Below are 19,514 nucleotides of genomic sequence, written 5' to 3'. Positions count from 1 at the left end.
GTACTGTAGTGTTGAATCAAATATCCCCCGTACACATCTATACTATCCTGTAACCTTTACCTTTATCTTCAAATCTCCTCTTGTATTAGGCTTTTATTTACAGTACAGTTAAATTTTTAATATCCAGAAATTTTTTTTTTTATCCCTCTTGAGAACTTTGTCCATAATTTTCTGTAATCTTGTTTAGCATAGTTGATTTGGATCTTGCTGCTTCCATCACAATGCATTTGTTTGAGAATTTAGAAATTGAAGTGCTCAGATCTGTTATTTAGAGGTAGGTAGTGACTTGTTAAGGATCTCAGCTTGGGCTAGGCTAAGTATGTCCCTACTCCCTAGGAGACTGAGTGTGCTCTTCAAGTGCTGCATGTATTTCTCTGATTAGCTACAGACTTGGTGATATCTACCTGCTCTGGTATGAGGTATTGTTTTTATTATTTTTGGAGGAATATTATGCAAAATTCTTTTTATTAATAATTTAATCAGAAACTCATTGTCTGACATTTATGGGTCAACTCATTGTTTTAATCATTTGATTTTAGCTTTTCCCTAGATGAGGTTAGATATGAAACTAGTTCTTTCCTGTTATCTTTCTGTCTGAACTCCTGTCAGGTCCAGGTCATCATCATCTGTCCCCTTTCTCCATGATTTCCTGGCCTCTTCCACAGGCCTTTTTCCTGCTACATCTATATCTACTGCTTCTCTGACCAACTGTTCCTCATCCCTTCTTAACATGTGAACACCATCTCAGTCTTGGAGATCTCATCCCCTGGGCTCCACATCTCTTCCAGTTCTTCATTTGTGATACAGTCTTTTGGCCGTAACCCAGCCATGAATCTTAATATTCTGTAATCTCACTTTTTCAAAATCCCCATGGTCACACCTTTTTAAAATATTCATGTATCTTCAGTATGTTCCCAAGGTTACAGAAATACTCTCTCTCTTGTAAGACCTGCCTATCCTTTAAAACAGGTTATCATTTCCCCTCTCTTCATCAAAAATCCTACTGCACATACTGTGTAATCCCAAGCACCTTTTGTGACACCATCTTAAATTCAGTGTAAGTATTGACTTTATCCCCACACCTTCCCCACAATAACCAAATGGTTACTTTCCCTATTGCACTTTTGCCTAGTCCTCTCCCTCCATTTCACTTTTGTGCAGTACCACAATCTCTTGCTCAGATTTTGCTGTTAAGAGTGTGCCATCTGCATAAAAGTGCTCCCAGGATCTTCCCCAGTACCTCACTCCTTTGTAGCTTCCATTTCTATGATAAATAGCCAAGGTCTTAGTGCTGATCCTTAATGGAAACACAAGACTTTTCTCAGATTGTTTTATATGCATACCACTGTAGTTGTAGTGCTATGGTAGAGTATGTTAGAAGTTTAATGAGTTTTTGGTACTTTGTGTTTTTAATACCCAGTTAATTATTTTTCTTGGTACTCTTGTCAAGTGCTTTTTCAAGATCCACAAATATGTGGTATGACCTCCTCTTTCCATAGTATTTTTACTGCAGATATATCATATAAAGACTACTGTTGATTTCTGGGATGAAGCCAAATTGACAATTACATATCAACTTTTAACATCTTTTCAGTCTTTTCTCCACATTTTCCAATACTTTCTTAGCTTGCTCAAGCATTCTTATAGCTGTATAATTTATAAATTGCATTAAACCCCCTTTCATTTTGTATAACATCACTGTAAGGCTCTTTTTCCAGTTTCTGGTCACATCTCTTCAATGACCATGTTTTCATGTATTCTAGTAAGCTTATGGACGACTGGTTCAGCTGCTGCTTTCCATTTGTCATCTTCCCAAGGGCCCACTTGACCTCTTCCATTTGTTATATTCATTATTTTTTCTATTATGCCTACATCATCCAGTTCATGTTCATTTTCTTCATTTTTCAGTTCCTTGGTTTTAATTCTTTTGAATGGCACTTTTTTTTACCTTATGTATATCTCATTATTAAATTAGCTTACACAAATCTGCATTGTGTTAAGCACTCCTCAACCAGCATAGTGCAGTCCTTTTCTTTGATAGCAAAAATGTTTTAGAATAATAAAACAGAAGTTAGATCACATTCTTATTAATTTAGTACTGAGTATTATTGTGAAAAAAGGGTTCTTTGACTGTTTGTGTCTGAGCACTGGTGTAATATTCCTTTACAGTGACCAAAAGCCTTCGTTGGACTCTCCTTTATTTGATGCTGCGAATGTTCTGTCGGACTTCTAATAGGTTCTAGCACATGGTGTTGGTGAATTGGTGAACCCTGTTATGGCTCTTAAATACATTATCAAATGTTAATTTACCACTGTTGTCGGAAGAGGAAGCTTGAATAATGTAATGAGTTGACTGGTATTCATTTTATTACAAGAACAGAAAGAAAATTTTAAGAATTGCATTACTGTATAATGTATCTTGTTTGGCCTACTGTATACTGGAGCCTGCTGTTATTTTGGAATTAGGCCTCTTGTATTAATGTAGTGCTGAATGTATGTGATTTAAGAGATGAAAATGAAACTTTTATAATATACATGAAACAGTATTTTTATAAGCTATACATAGTTTTAGGTTTAGCATATTGTGAAATAAATTCATATTACCTGCATTTCAAAATTATGTAAATGCCCAGGAAATGTGCATGACTTGTGTATAATTTAACAGTGAAATACATCTTTTTTGCTGTGCTTTAGAAAAAATGTACTGTCAGAAACATTTCCTGTGGGTATTTGTGCACAAAGGAATAATGGTTCAAGTGACTAGCAACAAAAGATTCCAAACTTCAGCAGTTGCCCCCCCCTACTGTATTTTAGTTTTGCCTAGTGTTTTCACCATTTCTGTACCCCCCCCCTCAACTTCAGTTTCTCCAGACGATTCATCAAGACACACGTGCATATCCTTCAAGTTGAGAGAAAACCATCTGGGCATGTAATGGATCTGGTCACAATACAAGGCAACATTATTTGCACATCCAAGCTATATTAGATAGAAAAACATTTAAGAGTGCACTGATCTGGCAGTAGGTGGGATTGAAAGTGATTTATCATTTTTGCTGATGAAGATGTGCTTCATGGTTGAAAGAAAGTTTCATGAAATGAAATGTAGTAATTTCTCACCACTTGGCAAAGCATCATTTCTGTAGCACCAGTTTGCAATGGTTAATGTATTTTTTAGTGTGCAAAGATCTTGCTAAAAGAATGATGGAGTTTAACCTCTTGTATGTTGAGCTACAAGAATAACTTGCATTCATGTTGTGGGGCATGACATTGCCAGAACTTGGCAGTCTTAGTTTCGCGATGAATGAACTATAGTGGTATAGTTCTCGTGAAAAGTTCCTAAGCGAAGTAATCAAGAACCAAATGATGCATTTATATTTAGAATCTCTTGCTTTAATTTAAATATCAGTATTATGTTGTATTTAGGATATCATTGCTTGTTGTATGAGTTGTCTTTTTATTTATTGAATTTTTTACTGTATTTATCTGAAGTGACTAGATTGGCAAAATAATCTAGTACATATTGTTTTAGGGATAAATGATTGATTTAAAAGTCCCTGACTTGTGAATGAAGGACGTGCTCATTGGAGCATCAATAATAGTGATTTGTCATTTTGTGTTACCCCTAATAAAATTAAGAAAGCACTAACCTTTTATAATTCTTTTGCATGTCCATGAAATTTCTCATCCCTGGTGATAGGTTTGAGTTGAATAAGATCTGTATAAACAATTGGAAGTCAAGAAGTGCAGAATCAAAATACTTTAGCAGTTTAGGCCATTTTTCATAAGAATTTTAATTTCTATCATTGTTAAATCTTGAACATTATTTATAGATTCCACTTTAAACAGTGGGATAACTTAGAAGAGAAGATGCTGTATACAGTTGATTCTTTTAACAACCACTGAAAGATATTCACGTAGAACTCAACTGGCTGTTCAGAACTGAGATTTAACTTGACAGTGCAGTTTTAATAGCTGTGCCACAACCTTTTATATTCACAGTCAAGGACATTTTTCACTTTATATGAATTATGAAGCTTGCATAATTGTATTATATGAACTATTTGATGTTTAATATATGAATTGTTGCATTGAAGCTGCAGTGTGCACTGAGCTTAAGTAGTTGTCTCAGCATTGGGTGGAAAATGAGATTCACTCAATTTTTAGCATATTCAGACATGTGATTAGATTGCATGATGAAGGTTTATGGTTACCTGTTAATCTTTAAACAGATTTTGGCCCTTTCATATTTTGTTCTTTTTTTATTTTTTCTTGCCATAGAATTTTTGCTTTTAAGTGTTGATGTTGTACAAAACATTAATGTTTCTGTGTGGTTGTTTTGAGGGTATACATTACTTGCTCTTACTGGTTTGAACTAGTAACACTTTGCTTAGTCTTCCCCCAAAGGTTTAATAATGCTTTCGTTAGAAATGCACTATATTACTGGTTACTACCATTTCTTTGAGGCTCAAGGATAGGCTGTGTAGGTGGTAGTAGCTAGGTGATAAAGTATGGTTTAGTTTGAAACCCACCCAAATTCACAATTATTTTGACCATATGATTAAGATGAAGTTTTTTGTAACCTGGAGTTATATTATCGTAGTGAGAGAAATTGAACAATGAACATTCTCTGGTAAGCCATGGTTAAGGATTTGCTTTTTGCACTCCTGCAACTGTGGTACTCACCTTTACTACTTAAGGGAAGATTACATTTACATTTAAAAGTTATAGCGCATTTAAAATTTTATAGTTGAAAAGGAGTTTTGTAAAGCTACCCTGCATATTAGAACAAGAAAGGATTTCTAAAAATTGGCAAATGTCTTGTATAGTAGCTTTCAACTCTGTAAATAAATGCCCTCTCATATCCACATTACCTACTACTATAATGGATTAGAGGAGTGAAATGAAAAAAAGTTCTGGTACAAAGATCACAGATGTTTAGAAATCCTTTTTTCTATTTACAATTTCAGATAAATTGCAATTGTGAAAAGATATTGAAATAAACATGGTACTGTAGACATTCATGATTCAAATGTAAGACGGATTCCATGTTTATTTACTGGGAGAGGAGTATCATTTTATTTCACCATGATATAGAAAGGGTGTTTGCTTAGTATGAATGGATCAGCCTTAAAACTCCATGTAGCAGTACTGCGGGGTAGTACTGTACAGTTATTGTTTTCGTGAGATGATATTCACTAAAATTACAGCCTTTACATCTAAATTGTTTCTTGTATATCATTAAATTATGAAACATTATCATTAAATAGCAGGTATTCTTTTATTTTTGGAAGTATATCATGGGTTCTCAAACAGATTTTGGAGTGAACATACTTTTCATAACATGAAGCTTCTTTATCAGATTGTACCACTGTCAGAGTTAATAAAACATTATCTTGTTCAACATCAACTATTGTACTTAGCTGATGGTTTTGAAGCATTTTGCTTGCTTTTAAAATAGCCTGATGTGCAAAAATTAACTCATTGGAATCATCTTTTCATCAGCTTGGTCTTTCAGTTTAATTTTCTTGTATAATTTTTTGTAGGGATAGTTTACTTCTATGTTGATGTTTGCTTGTCTGGTATTTATAAGTTATAATAGTGAATAAGGATTCAGTGAAAAGGTTCAAGGAAGAGGGATTCATAATATAACTTGAAGAAATAAAGAAATGGAAAAGTACTATTTTGGGTGATAAACTAAGCAGTGCAGTTTTACTATAGATCACACAATAGTTTGATATATGAGAAAAGCCTGGTGAGTCATGTTAATATGTGTTGTGTGGAATATTATAAAGAAGGAAAAACTAGTGTGATATGAGATCCAGCTGAGATTAAGTTACAGGAAAAACATTTCTAAAATAATCTAGTAATGGTAAAGAATCCATAAACTTGAAGTTAAGGAGGAAAATGTGACGTATTAACAATGCTGAAACATCATAATCTCCACCAACTGCTGGACAATTGCAATGTAAGGCTCTGTAACTTTCACACCCTTCTCTATTAATAGCATCTTGTGTGTAGTGCAGTGTAGGTGTTGGAATAAGGAGGTAAAGACCTAATCAAGATTTGCTACCTAGACTCCAAAGCAGGGAGTGGGGGTTACTTAAGTTAATTGTATTTGATGCTGGATATTTCCCACTAAAGTTGATGTAAATGTATCAGTGCATCAGTAATACAACTTCCTTACCCACAAGAAAAAGGACATGACAATTGGTGAATGGACCAAATTGCAGCCATAAGATGTAGGTCAAGAATAGAAACTAGAAAAAAGGGGGTTGCTTCAGTTGTTGGAAAGACTGAAGTTACTGTTTGATGTGTTTAGTCTAAATATTTCAGATATAGCCTGCCCTCAACTACTGCTTGTATCAAGGGTTGTGCTCTTGATATTAAATCTTTTTTTTTATCATTCACTTGCTGCAAATTGTACCAGTGTTCCCATAAGAAACATTAAAGCCTGGATGAATTATAAGCAATTTTTACCTTTGTAAGTGATGAAAGAGTTGGCAAGGCCTTTATCATCATTTCTCGTGGATTGTTACAAAACATGCTAGTCATTATTGCCAGCATTTTAACAAACTAGGCCTATTTTCTTATTACTACATGCCGAAGGAAAGGTGTAATCATGAAGTGTTTTTCATATTGCGTTTCATTAGTAATGTTCACGTTGGAATTCTAGTTTTCTGTTATCAAGATGACTGGAGTATATAGCTAACCTTCCTCTGACAGCATGTGTTATGGAAAATATGATAAAAGTTACAAGTTCTGCAAAGTCAGCAGTATGTTTTATTAATATTTATATATTAATAAGCACAAGCCGTATCGTAACATCAAATGTCCAGGTGAGTAGTTTCAAGTGAACTATTTAGCTTTTCCTATTTTTTGTGATCTTTCAAAAGGTAGAGATACTAAGGTATTGTGCTCAATAACAGCCCTGTAGTTGTTGTATTCTTTATATTACAAGAACTGAAATGAATGAAGTTTGCAATAAGAGTTTCACTTTACCTTCACTGAATTACCAATTTGTCTTGATCAGTGATGGTAGATTGTAGAAAAGCGTAAGGCTGCCTAGTCTCCCATCATTCAAATGCTATGTGGAAATTTTACTTTTTGTTCTTGAAAGTTAATTATACAGTGCAGTCTGTAACATGAAATTTAAAATGAGGAAGTATAGAAACTGTTATAGTAGTATTTTTTTTTTCAACTGCACATTATTATGATATAGACAAAGGCCAGCTACATCTTAGTTTATCATCAGCATTTGCACCAGCTCAAAATACCTTACTAAATATTTTTTTTAGTGACATTCACTGAAAAGTCTTTATTATTACAAAAGTTTATTTTGGGGGAAATACTTGTTCGTAGAACATAGATACTTTCATGTGAGTCAGGTGTGGTTGTTTAGGTTTAGTGACCTGTTGAGGGCAGTATTAAATGTTTACTGTTTTTTCGTATTACATTTGTTTGTAAGTAGATTGGCAATGATGTCCACTGGAAATTTATAGAAAATACTGCATGTCAGTTGCCAAAGATTACATACATGATCTCAAATTGTTTTAAAGCATTCCAGTTGATAAACTGTGTCTAAATGTGCATATTATGTTGTCACTGTATTCTGTGTTAATATTTCTTACCACGTTGGTGATCGTTGAAAGGGTAGAAAGAACAGCATGTGCTGCTCTGAATTTTCAGTGGGTTTGGAATTTTGATGCTGCTTTTAAGTCACTGAATACAAAAGAACAAAGTGCTTCACATTTTCCTGTAGAATTCTTGTTTCCATCTCATGATTTAGGCATTGACTGTAGGAGGTCCTTTTGTGGTGTTCATCTTTTTATTTTATTTTTTATTTTTGGGTGCATCAGTATACAATATTCTTAGGGTTTAGTTCTGATTCTTATGATGTAAAAATAACAGAATTCTAATTAAATCCTGGTAATTGTTAATAAAATAGGCATATCGTATTGAGAATTAGATTCTGAATATAAGAATGCCATATATTTTTGTATAAAAGAAAGGATTTTAAGGTACATTTGCTGCTACCTTTAAATTTCTGTATAGATCTTTTAGGTCTAAAAGCTTTCTTAACTTTCCTTGTAGTGTTACTTCATTTGCAGCCCCATGACTAAAATTATAAACCCTAGTTACTGGTGCATGTGTACTTTTCATTCTGAAATCCAGGACATCATAGGCAAATTATTAAAAAATGTATTTACTGAAATAGAAAGTGTGAACTTGTTTGAAATCTGGATTGTGAGTAATGATTGTCATTTTTCCTGGCAGAATAGAAAATTGACTGGGGTAGATATGAATGATATCATATATTCATTAGATATGTTTGAGGCTTGAAAATGGTTTCATTGAATGGTTAAAAGGAGTATTTGGCTAAGTTGGTGTTTTTTCAGTGCAAGTTCAAAATAATATGTTTGCCCTTTGTGACTGTCATGCTTCTTTTTGCCGTGCCGTCCATGGAATTGATGTAATGTGCAATTCTGACTTTGCTTGCAGAAAATGATGGGATCTGAGTTGTCCTCTTCTTTAATGCTATTATCAGTAGGCTTCTCCAATTCTTTAGCTGTTTTCTGTACCTCAGCTTTGAAGAATATCCATACTTAAGATGTTTAATTTCTTCCTTTTCTTCATAGCATTGATGCCTTTTCAAGGTTAGGGGTATACTTTTGTGTGGAAGGAGTACTTAGTTAGGGCACCTCTTAAACTGTAAATAATGTACCAATGTGGACGACTGCAGCCCTAAAGGTTCAGTTCACAATGTGTGTCTTCACAACTAATGTTATGTATAATGTTTTGAGGTACTGTAATCATCAGCTACTTGACAAAGCAGTCCCACTTCTTATGGGTGTACATTGTTCCTTGTTACTGGATCAGGGCTTGCTTTCTCATTACTGTATAACAAGAATTGCACTTCTGTCTGTAACTCTTTTGAATGTTGATGCTTTATGGCAGTTTCAAGTATAGTGATGTAAATAAATGTAATTTTTCAGTAGTCATTTAAGTCACATAGCTGTGGATTATGGTTATTTCTTGCCCATACAGCACAGCACTTTTGTTTCCCTAATTCATAAAAACACAGAATACATTGTGTCGTAGGATTATTAAAAAGATATTCTGGGTCAAAACAGAAAAGCCATAAATACTGTACTCGCTTTTTTTTTTTTTAGCAGAAACCTTTGAATAGGGATTTCCCTCTTAAAAGTAACGAAATTATTGCTGATGTAAATGTAAAGGGAGAGAAGCTCAGTACTGTAATGTAATGAACTTTGTTCAGCTTCTTACAAAGGAGGAATTGGTAGATTTAAAGATATCAGAATATGGATGAGTATTCTTGAATGTTTTTATTGTGTGCAACAAGACAGTGCATGTGGACACATGCATGAAGTTTGTACATGGAAAGAATTGGTAATACATCTAACAGTTGAATTTACTGGTTCAGTTTTGATTATAGACACTATTGTTATTAAATTCAAAACAAGCTGCATTGGCATTTTATGGTGCTCTGAGTTGGATTCCACTTGAAGTGGAGACCATGTTTGTGTGTGACTTTTATTTTTAAGTAACCTTATGTAAAGAAGCAAATGCATAAAAAAGCTCATTGTGAAAAAGAGAGGAGATTGTATAACAGATGTAGTGAAGTGATAAGGGTTACAAGTGTTATTGCCATTTAAGAAAGTAAATGACTTGGAATATAATGTTGTGTTTTGGTTTGGTTGAATTTTTATAAATATAATTTGATGTTATCTTGGATGTGATAGCCTTTTTTGTGAATTCACAAGTGCTCAGAGTACAAAAAAAGAAACTGATCAGCTCTGTAATCTGTAGTTTTCAATTTACACTATTTTAGGCTGAATTGTACACCTGAAAAAATATAAAGTAGTTATTTTGCTTGTTTTTCAAAAGCTTGGATGGAAATGAACTGCCTCAGATAGCTTAAACAGTAGATTATATTAATTCTTGTAGCACTTGATATCTTGATATCATAATCCTCAGGGACTGAAGATGAAATTTAATTTTTCTTGTTTTCATTTAGTAAATTTTCTACGTCTTTCAGCATCAGGAATAAAATATTCCAAAGGCACTAAAAAAGGTTATTGTCATCTTTTAACTTGTGTACCACTGTTTTTGGACAATTTTTTTTTCTCTTATGATGAATAGATTTTGTTGTCCGATAAGATGACTTAATTTTCATGTGGCTTTGAACTTGGACATGACAAAAGCACTGTGAATTTATTGAATACCTTCAGTATAGTTTTTAATGGGACTATGATTGCCTTTTTTTATTTATATAAGATTTTGTACAAGCCCTTTATTTGTTTAAAGGTAAGCCATTACCTTATAGGGACCTTAACTTTCGTATGAAGTAGGTATCTGTAAGGTACCAGTTTTCATTTTAAGATATTAGATTCTTTTTATCTAAATATTTAAAAAAAATTTGTGTTGTACTGTTTTTGCAGTGTTCATATGAAGTGTTTCATTTTTGTTTATTATATATAACACTTCACTGTTCATGATGATTTTTGGGGTGTGTGGTTGTTGAATGTATGTTTTATTATCAGTTGACAAACTCACATGTATTTTGTGTCTGTGCCAAATGTAGTTTCTTTACTGTATATTAGTTGCTGGAGTATGATAATAAGAACAGGAAGTGTTTTATTATAACAGTATTATGATTAATTGCTAATTTTAATGATTGTTTATAATGATTATTATTATTATTACTGTACTGTTATTTTAATGATATTCATTAGCTTTTTTTATGAAAACATTTGCACCTTATTTTTTTATGTTCATAGTGTATCCTTTGGTGGAATGTAATATGTAATATGATGCACTGTAACTTGAAATAAACAGTGATTCACAGGCATGCTCTTCTAACCCTTTTTACCTGAAGCAGTTGCAAGAAAAAAATTTATTACACACATAGGTATGGAATATAAACTTTGATAAGATTCTTGAAAAAATAATGGTGTTGTATTGAGGTATTACGCAGCATTTGCTTGGAGGATAGAGATTTTAATTGTCAGTCACAAGCAGTAGAAACAAGTCAACAGAGTTCTAATTTACCTAAGTTCTGTTTCCGCGTGTGTGAAATCCATGATTTGTTCATGATAGTTTTTATACCACTTCGGATTGGATGTTAATCTATCCTTTCAGCAAAAGGCTGCTTGAGTTTTTGATCCCTCTGTTGACTTGTATCATCTTGCTAACAAGTGGGTAGAGGGTAACCTGGTAACCTGCATGTTGTATATACAGTACAAAATTTTAATATTGTGTCATTATATACATACAAACATTTATTCCAATGAAGGTTGTCCTTGGTTACCCAGTGGTAGATTTGCTTTGAACAGCTGTATCTTTTCACATTACATTGACTAAACTGGGTAGAGTCATCCTAAGTTGCAAACACATTGGGTAAGTTATTGCAGCTGCTCAAAGTAATGTTTTAGGATGAGGTAACTGATTGACACCCATCTCCCCACTTGAGCCCTGCCATTTACTACCCTTACGACCAGCATGGTAAGAGGAGAGCTACATTGCTCGTGTGAATTTCAATAAGATCCAGTCATTAAATCCAACTTGCCAAAGGATGTTATTGAAATAGCACTCATTTGCAATGTCACAAAAGTGACCACCAGCACTGACATCACGAGTCCTGCGTTACCCATGTGGCTTCCATCATTTGCATTAACTCTGTCCCCTGTGATTCCTTAGTTAGCCTTTTGCTTGAAGACTAAGGTAGATTGAAATAGTAGATACTGTATATACAGTATTTCTTATTTCTTGTTGAGGTATTTTTCATGATTTTGCAGTGATAGTAGTATAGAGTACTCACTCCCTCCCCATTCATTCTTTTGATGACTTTTCCTAATTGGTGTTATCCTACAAGAGAAGTGTTATACGAACTGGGAATTATACTTATGATATTGCTTTGTTCATTTTAATGTAACTGTAGCATACATATATATAATTTCCAGTTGCTGTAATTGTACCACCAAAGATCTGAATAGCTGTATGAAAAGGTGAAAGGTTGTCTTAGTGCTGGTGATCATATTTTATTCATTAATTAGAGAAGGTGATGGTAATGGTTGTCAAGGCTAGTAAGGATGGCAGGTTATGCTACAGCGTGCTGTGTTGTGACTGACACATTTCTCTCTCCTCTCACAGAATGCCCCCATACAACGATACCGATTATCCTGACATCTTGGAAAATCTACCAGATACTGACTTCACTGATATCAACCTTGACTTTCTTCAAACCAACTTCATGAAGCCCCAGTAAAATCAGATGAAGATTTTTTTTTTTTAATTGTCATACTGTATATAAGCATTGTTTATTGGATAGCCTTGCTTTTAATATCTTAGGATGGTCTTTAATTGGATTTTGCATTTAAAAAGGCAAAGAAAAAGAAGAGTGTATTTTCAGAGGATGATGTGTAACCATAGTGTCTTAGGGGTATGCTTTAATGTTAGGTGAATATGAAATCGTTGTTACAAGAATTCTGCAAACGTGTATGTAGGAATTACAGTTCTCATAGATCTTATATAAAAATGTTAAAAGGATTTCAGAAATATAGCTTCATGTGTTTGATTAAATTTTGCCAGTTAATGCAAATAGTTTTGTGTATTTAAATGATTTGTAAATTGAATTATATCTTTGTGTAGGTGTTGGCAAAAACTTTTTTTTTTTTATAAATGCATTGGAAAATTTACATACTTTGTGCCAATTGCTGTGGCATGTGTATTTGTAGCTTTTCTTTTATCACCAGTTATATACAATGGTGAGTGTTTGTTGATTAACTTCGAATATCATCCACCACATCCCCATGATTTTGCACTTAAAAAAAACAGCTTCCTGTATTATTACATCCATCACTGTTTGCTCTTCCAGAATCCATGGCATGTCATGAATTTTTTCACTTCACTAATATCATAGTAGCTTGAGTTACAATATGGAAAATGATCGTTAGATCCAGTTGTTTGTAGTTGGAGTTGAAATAATAATCCATACTTTCAACATGTGATGTGGAGCTTATCATAGGTTTAGCTGTGTCATGAAAAACATAATAATTACTGGACTGTTGGACAGTACAGCACTTACACCATACAGTAAGAATTTTGACAGTTCTTACACTTTTTGCTTTTATGGCTGATAATAGTAGCAGTAGTACACTGCACTTGCTCCATATACTTATTGCTTTTAAGTGGCAACTGTATAGCTCATATTTGGCTTCATGCAAGAAAACTGAGATGAGGAAGTTGCTGGTATATCTCTGTGATGAGGTAATTGAAAGCAGCATTAGCTCAAAATATGGTGTCATCCATAGTCAGCAGTTCATTTCTGTTTAAAAATTTTTGTGTTCAGTATCTTGGATTAATTTAAGTGTAGTACATAGCACTCTTCAATGTGGGTTTTTAATTGTTTTGCATGATTCGACTGCATTTTTCAACTCCAACTGTATGAGACTATAATATGCCCTCTTGCAGTCTTAACTCCTATTTAATGTCATTGCCAAACACAAAATGAAAATTATTGGGAGTTCTGTTTGCCATAGTTTGCTCCACAGATATATTTTAGTGAAATTAAGGAGTCAAACATTAATGTAGAAAGAATATTGGGATGATAATCTTTTTTAATGTAAATGAAGAAACCGTGAGGGAAAATGTATACATTAATGTACAACAATATAGTATTTATAAATGCCCTATGAGTCCAATACACGTCCTTATAGGAATTAATCTTGCAAGTTACTTTGCATTCTACATGACACTTACACAAAAGTTTGGGTGAGTACTGTGGTAATTCCTTTACTGTATTGCTGGCCATTGTTATAATTTAGGAACTATTTTTGAAAATTCATGATACAAAATATTTTTGGAAAATTTGGGTCAGATTAGAACATTAAAAGTCAGTTGATTAGATGGTAGTTTAGGAATGAAATTTAAGTATGTGAAGGATAACTTTCCTGTAATCTGCAAAGAATATTTTTGGTAGTTTCACTTGAAAGTACAATTCTGTCCATTATATGAAATAGGTCAACATTTTTTCTTTGCATAATATAAGGCACTAATGGCTGATGTATTAGTGTAGTTTTATTAGTATGTCAAAAGTCTTTGTGCTTTAAACTTCATCTGCAATAACATGAAACTAGATATTTTTTATGTAAGTATGGTACAAGAGAAGTAAGATTTAGGTTGTATTTCCAGTCTATACACACAAATTGATGATGTTTTTGTGGATTCAGCTAGTGTGTATATGTAATTGTGAATTTGAATACCATGCATATTTCTACAGTTCTTACTGTAATGGAAAAATGAGATTGGGGATTACACATTTTTTTTTTACTAATGATTAACTCGCTAGTTACAGTTCACTGATAATATCCAAATGATATGGATAAAAGGTTCTGCTCTTAGAAATTGGAAAGGAGTGGATTAGCTCATTATTCTGTATGAAATGGCTGAGATGGGGTAAGTACAGATAAATTGCAAAAATTTTATGCAGCGTATACAGTAGTCAGTTTTCTGTTGAGTGATTTGTTTTTTAAGTTGGTTTCTGAAGAGAACAGCACTTTCATACTCAAATTGAGTATAAATGTGTTTGAGAATTTTAGGAAACAGTTGGTCACATTATGTATTTTTTAATTACCTCAGTTAGTGTGTATAGACCAAATTACTTTTAGATTTTATTGAGATTTGAAGAATACTTGTTTTGTTAGAGCTCATAGATTTAATTTTATTGTTGATCTTGAAGAGTTTTTCCGTAATCATATACAGTATTTTAATTTGAAAGTTGTTACATGTTCAGGATGTATTAGATTTGATAAACAAGTCTAATAATACGCAGATACAGTTGCTTCTCTGACTTCCGCTGTTGAAATACGTATATAGTACATATAGATTTAATTTTTCTTTGCATGATAGTTTCATATTGAATGCGCAAGCTTACCAGACTCGTTAACGTTAGTCAGATAGTTTGCATATATTATTTGGATTAGAAAAGCCTTTCATGAGAAGGATATATTTCATATTTTGTAATTCAGTGATTTTATTAAAAGTAAAATCAGTAGATTTTTTTCCCTTATTTTTCCTTTCTAAAATATTGTAGTGCCTATTAGGAGTATGGTGTGACTAGCAGTATGAATTACATTGATTTTCCACAATATTGAAAACTCCCATCTATTTAATTTTAACAATAATAAATGCATCTTGAAACTCGTATCGTCTCTCTCTTTGAAGATGTTGTGCTGCAATGATCAAGGCCAACTATAGCTTTCATCTCCATGCACATTTGCTGTTCTTCATTCATTAAACGTCAGCATTGAAAAGAATAATTTAAGATCCTTGGTACATCAAATGCCCAAAGAAATATTCTTGTAACTTGAGAATGGATTACAAAATGGTCATGAAAGGAAATGTCCATACATACTGGCAACTGGTGTAACTAGAAATTGATGTGTGATTTTTGGGCTATTTAGGGAAACTAAGTTAAGGCGAAACTGATACGAGTTTATTACCTACAAGTGGCAATTATTTTATTGCATGAGGTTAATAGTTTGTGATATAATGTTAGGTATGTCATAAATTAGGGAGCATGAATTCAACTTTAGCTTTTGGATAGCAACATGAAAGTTTTAGTTTATCATGACATGATCAGGTAAGTACTAAATATTAGATACAGCTCATAAAGTTGTATAAATTTGCCATGAGGTTTCTAAAAGTTGTTCCAGCCTATGTTAGTAGAAATTGGGGATCAAAATCTGTGTTTTCATAAATCAACTTGACAAGGTGCTGTGCAAAGCTCAAACTAACTTCAGTCGTTTCCCCTCTTGACTAAGAGCTGTAGAATCATACTCGTGTACCATACTTTTCTCCTTACTTTCATAGCCTTTTGGTATAGGCATACAAAAAGTTCATTGTACTGTATACAGTTATGAAAACTAGTAGCCAAATGAAAGTATATAATAATGCTCTCTCTTAAACAGATTAACAGTCTAGTTTCACTTCAACAAGAGCTTGCATCTAGTTATTATCATAATTAGCGAGTTGAACCTTACTAATGTGTTGAGATTTTATCCAGTATGATACTACTGTCAAATTTTGCAAGTTGTAAAGGATTATTTTTGAATTAATGATGCTGTTAGTTTATTGTTTATAATGTGGCAAGAAGGATGACTTCATGATGAGGTCAAATCAGTGTACCCGATAGAATTGTAGCCGTTAACAATAGAAGTTCTTTGGTTTAAATCAATTTATCAAAAAAGGGTCAGATGGTCTTCAGAAGATGAGGTGAGGTAAAATCTATACAATACAATGCATAGTAACTTTTTCCAGAATGAATTTCAAATGTGTTAGTAAAGGGGACTCATTCTACAATGGTAAGGTATTCAGTCATTGGATGGGGGGAAGATCGTAACAAAACTACAATTTTGGTGATATATCAAGAATTTTTTACCTCAAAGATTGGTTTGTTTCTGATGGGGCATTCCAAATTGTAGATGAAAGTTCTATTGAGCGGACAATATGTTCTGAGTTGTACCATGATGCAATTGAAGGAATACTTATCAAGTGTCATTATTAGGTAAAATTTAATAGAGAAAATTGCAGTTTGAAGACATTTCTTGAGGACGAAGATATTCCGTGCAGGAAACCAACAGTGTAGTTTGATTTATAGACAGTACTGCCAATGAAATTAATGACTATTTACAGTGTTAGGTGTAAAACTGATCTCTTGGAGAGGAAAGGATAGGTAAAAGCATTCATCTGGAAACTGTTCTTGCATGTAACTGCTCCGGGGTGAAATTATCCTATCTTATATTGATAGCTCAAATTCATGGTGCTGGTAGACGTTAGGTAAACACATCTTTCTGTGACATATTTTACCATATTGTTGGTGATTTTATCCAAGATGGGTGAATAATGCTCAAGTACAGCAACCATATTCATGGTAGTATGGAAACATTATTTGAAACCTATGCTTCGGCCCTCACAGTGTGATACTACTTAATTTTAAGGATCACTGCTTAATTTGTTCAACTCTCAGGCTTCCAAAGTATGGATACTGAACTATATCATTCTGTGTGTAGCACTTTGGAAAGTAATCAACACTATTCATTTTGGTGATGATGGTCTAAAATATACGTAACGGAAATACATAGTATCATATTAAGAAATTTACTCCCATCATTGTTCATTTTTAGTATTCATTTTTATTCAGGATACCAATTTACTGACCTGGTTGAATTTTAGGTTTTGTTTGGGCTTAAGTACAGCATTACATCAAGCATTGTGATAACTTTTTTTTTTCTAAGGCATTTTAGCCACTGATCTCTGATTTCTCTGCAAATGGCAATGCAATAAGTGTTTCTCACAGATATGTTTGGGAACTGAGTTGAAAATATGTTTTATGTTTCGGGTTTTATTTATGTTTATGTAAAATAAATAAAAAAAACTTTCTGTTTATCTTTTCTTCCATGATGTAATTGGTAGCTTATACCAGATGCTGAAAGAATGAAGGTGGGCATAGAATCTTGGCAGATACAGGAGGAACTACCATAGGAGTGATATTGGCTGTAAGTAACTTTGAAAGTAACAAATAAAATGTTTTATTAATTATACTTATTTTCTATAAAGCAAAAATATTAGAGGAGACATGTGATTCAGATCATTATGTGATCTCATTTCATAAGGGCAGGAGTTTCATTCATAACTCTGCATGTCTATTTTAGTTTGACTTGTTAGTATGAAAGAGGATCATTTGACTTCTAACAGTGCTGTATCTTGGAAAGACTGAAGTTATTTCTTTCTGCCTATGGTACTTGTCTCCTTCCCGTCTTCACCATTTAAGAATTTAAGAACCAACTTTTCCTGGTTCCAGGATATGCTTGTGTCATTTCCAAAAATACTTCAGTATCAAAACTGCTGCTGGTATCAGTATCTGGATGAGTATAGTAGGATGTGGATGTCAATACTGACATGTGTTGGCCCAGGCATGTGGAGGATAGTGGCCATGCCTCACATGCTGAGGACCATTACCAGTGATTGTGATGCTGAGAATACCTAGAGTACAACATCAGAGATTACCCTGTTTGAGACATTTGTGCTACATTACCTGGTGATGATGAGGACATAGTCTTTTCATATTTTGGTATGAATAGGTTTCTTGTTTAGTTACCTAAATGTTTCAGACCAGAACAAAAATCATTGATTTTAGAATAACAATTAGATTTTGCTGCTGCTGCCATTGTTGCACATGATGCTGTGGCCTTATATACTGCATATCAAATTAGACATGCAAAATCTGTGGCCTTCGCAATAGTTTTAGAAAAACATATTAAGAGGTATCTGAAGAAGATTTTTTACTTTAGTGGTAAGTTGATTCAAAATGTAATTGTTCCTGCAGGATTATAAACTTTTGTCACCTTTGGTGAGAGCTGGTTTAGTTGTTGAAGCTAGGTTACAAGGTAGTTAACTAGCAGCACGCTCAGTAAACATTGTCACTTATTCCTCTACCACCTAGGTGTGGCAGATGGAAATATGGCTGTTGTTGGAGCTAAGTTTGGTTGGTTAAATATCCACCTAAGTTGTTAAGGCAGGATTTTTTTTTGGCCTGTCAAAGACAGTTTGGTTCAATAAATTGCTCAAAATAGAAACAATGTTGGAGTTTACAGGTATTTTGCCTTTGTGTTACCTTGCTTGCTTAATGGTACAGTACTCAGAAATGACCCACCCGTGCACAAAAGCCCAAGGGACTTCAAAATCATACACTCATGTCAGTAATAAAAAATGCCATGGTAAAGGCCACGCAAGAAGATGGAGCAGCCAGATAGAAAAAAATTATGCATAAAAAAATGCAAAAAGGTGAGGAAAGTAGGACAAATCTTTCACTCTACTCTGTTAAGTACGATTTAAATAACTGTAATTTTCAGATTAACTGGTCCTGATCAGTGTTGTGTACCATTTAGCTACTATATGTTTGGTCATACTGTATGTTGTGGTAATGTATTTCATTTGCTACAGAAACATTTATCATTTATTTTGAAGGGGCATTTTTAGTTTGTTACTTCATACATTTTTATTGCACTAAGCAGTATATTTTCAGTTTCCAAGTTATCCCTTATTTATGATGTTTTGTTAAGGAATTTTGTCCCATTTCTTATGTAAATAAAGCCAGTGTGGGTGTCGAAATGTGTTAGGTCTCAGCACCTATGTATACTTGGGAAGTGAAGATAATAAAGCAGGCAGGGCTGCAACTTACTCAAATGCACGTGTTCTTGTCAGTGATTCTTTATTGCCTTTAGATTCCATGATCTGCCATAACTGGTAGGTTTTGTGGAATGACGAACCTGATAACAAATAGAAGTTGATTGGGCCTGCTGTTGGACTGTGGCATTCTTTATTCTTGGAGGAGTACTGCATCAAAGGAATGCACAGCCTAGTTCCAGAATGTGCAAGCAACACTTACAACTGAACATCTTGTTTGACTGACCAGTTATCAACAACAATGAGTA

At 33.5% G+C, this 19,514-nt stretch overlaps 1 protein-coding gene across 19 annotated transcripts in view; it reads left to right on the top strand.

Annotated features, from left to right (window-relative positions):
- Positions 1-17,457, top strand: part of Stat92E (Signal transducer and transcription activator Stat92E) — a 141,265-nt gene extending 123,808 nt beyond the window's left edge. For 12 of the 19 annotated variants that reach the window (XM_067121083.1, XM_067121078.1, XM_067121081.1 and 9 more), the window contains exon 17: positions 12,172-17,457. In XM_067121083.1, coding sequence (XP_066977184.1) covers positions 12,172-12,286 — 115 coding nt within the window. In that variant the 3' untranslated portion in view covers positions 12,287-17,457. Of the gene's footprint in view, positions 1-2,169; positions 3,643-12,171 lie in introns of those variants that run through there. The other 7 variants (XM_067121089.1, XM_067121086.1, XM_067121088.1 and 4 more) reach the window with 1 other exon arrangement.
- The last annotated feature ends 2,057 nt before the right edge of the window (positions 17,458-19,514 follow it).

The sequence above is a fragment of the Macrobrachium rosenbergii genome, chromosome 19 (genome assembly GCF_040412425.1).
Source record: "Macrobrachium rosenbergii isolate ZJJX-2024 chromosome 19, ASM4041242v1, whole genome shotgun sequence".
Classification (NCBI taxonomy): domain Eukaryota; kingdom Metazoa; phylum Arthropoda; class Malacostraca; order Decapoda; family Palaemonidae; genus Macrobrachium; species Macrobrachium rosenbergii.
The sequence above is the reverse complement of the archived record's forward strand: the minus strand, read 5'-3'. Positions and strand labels throughout refer to the sequence as shown.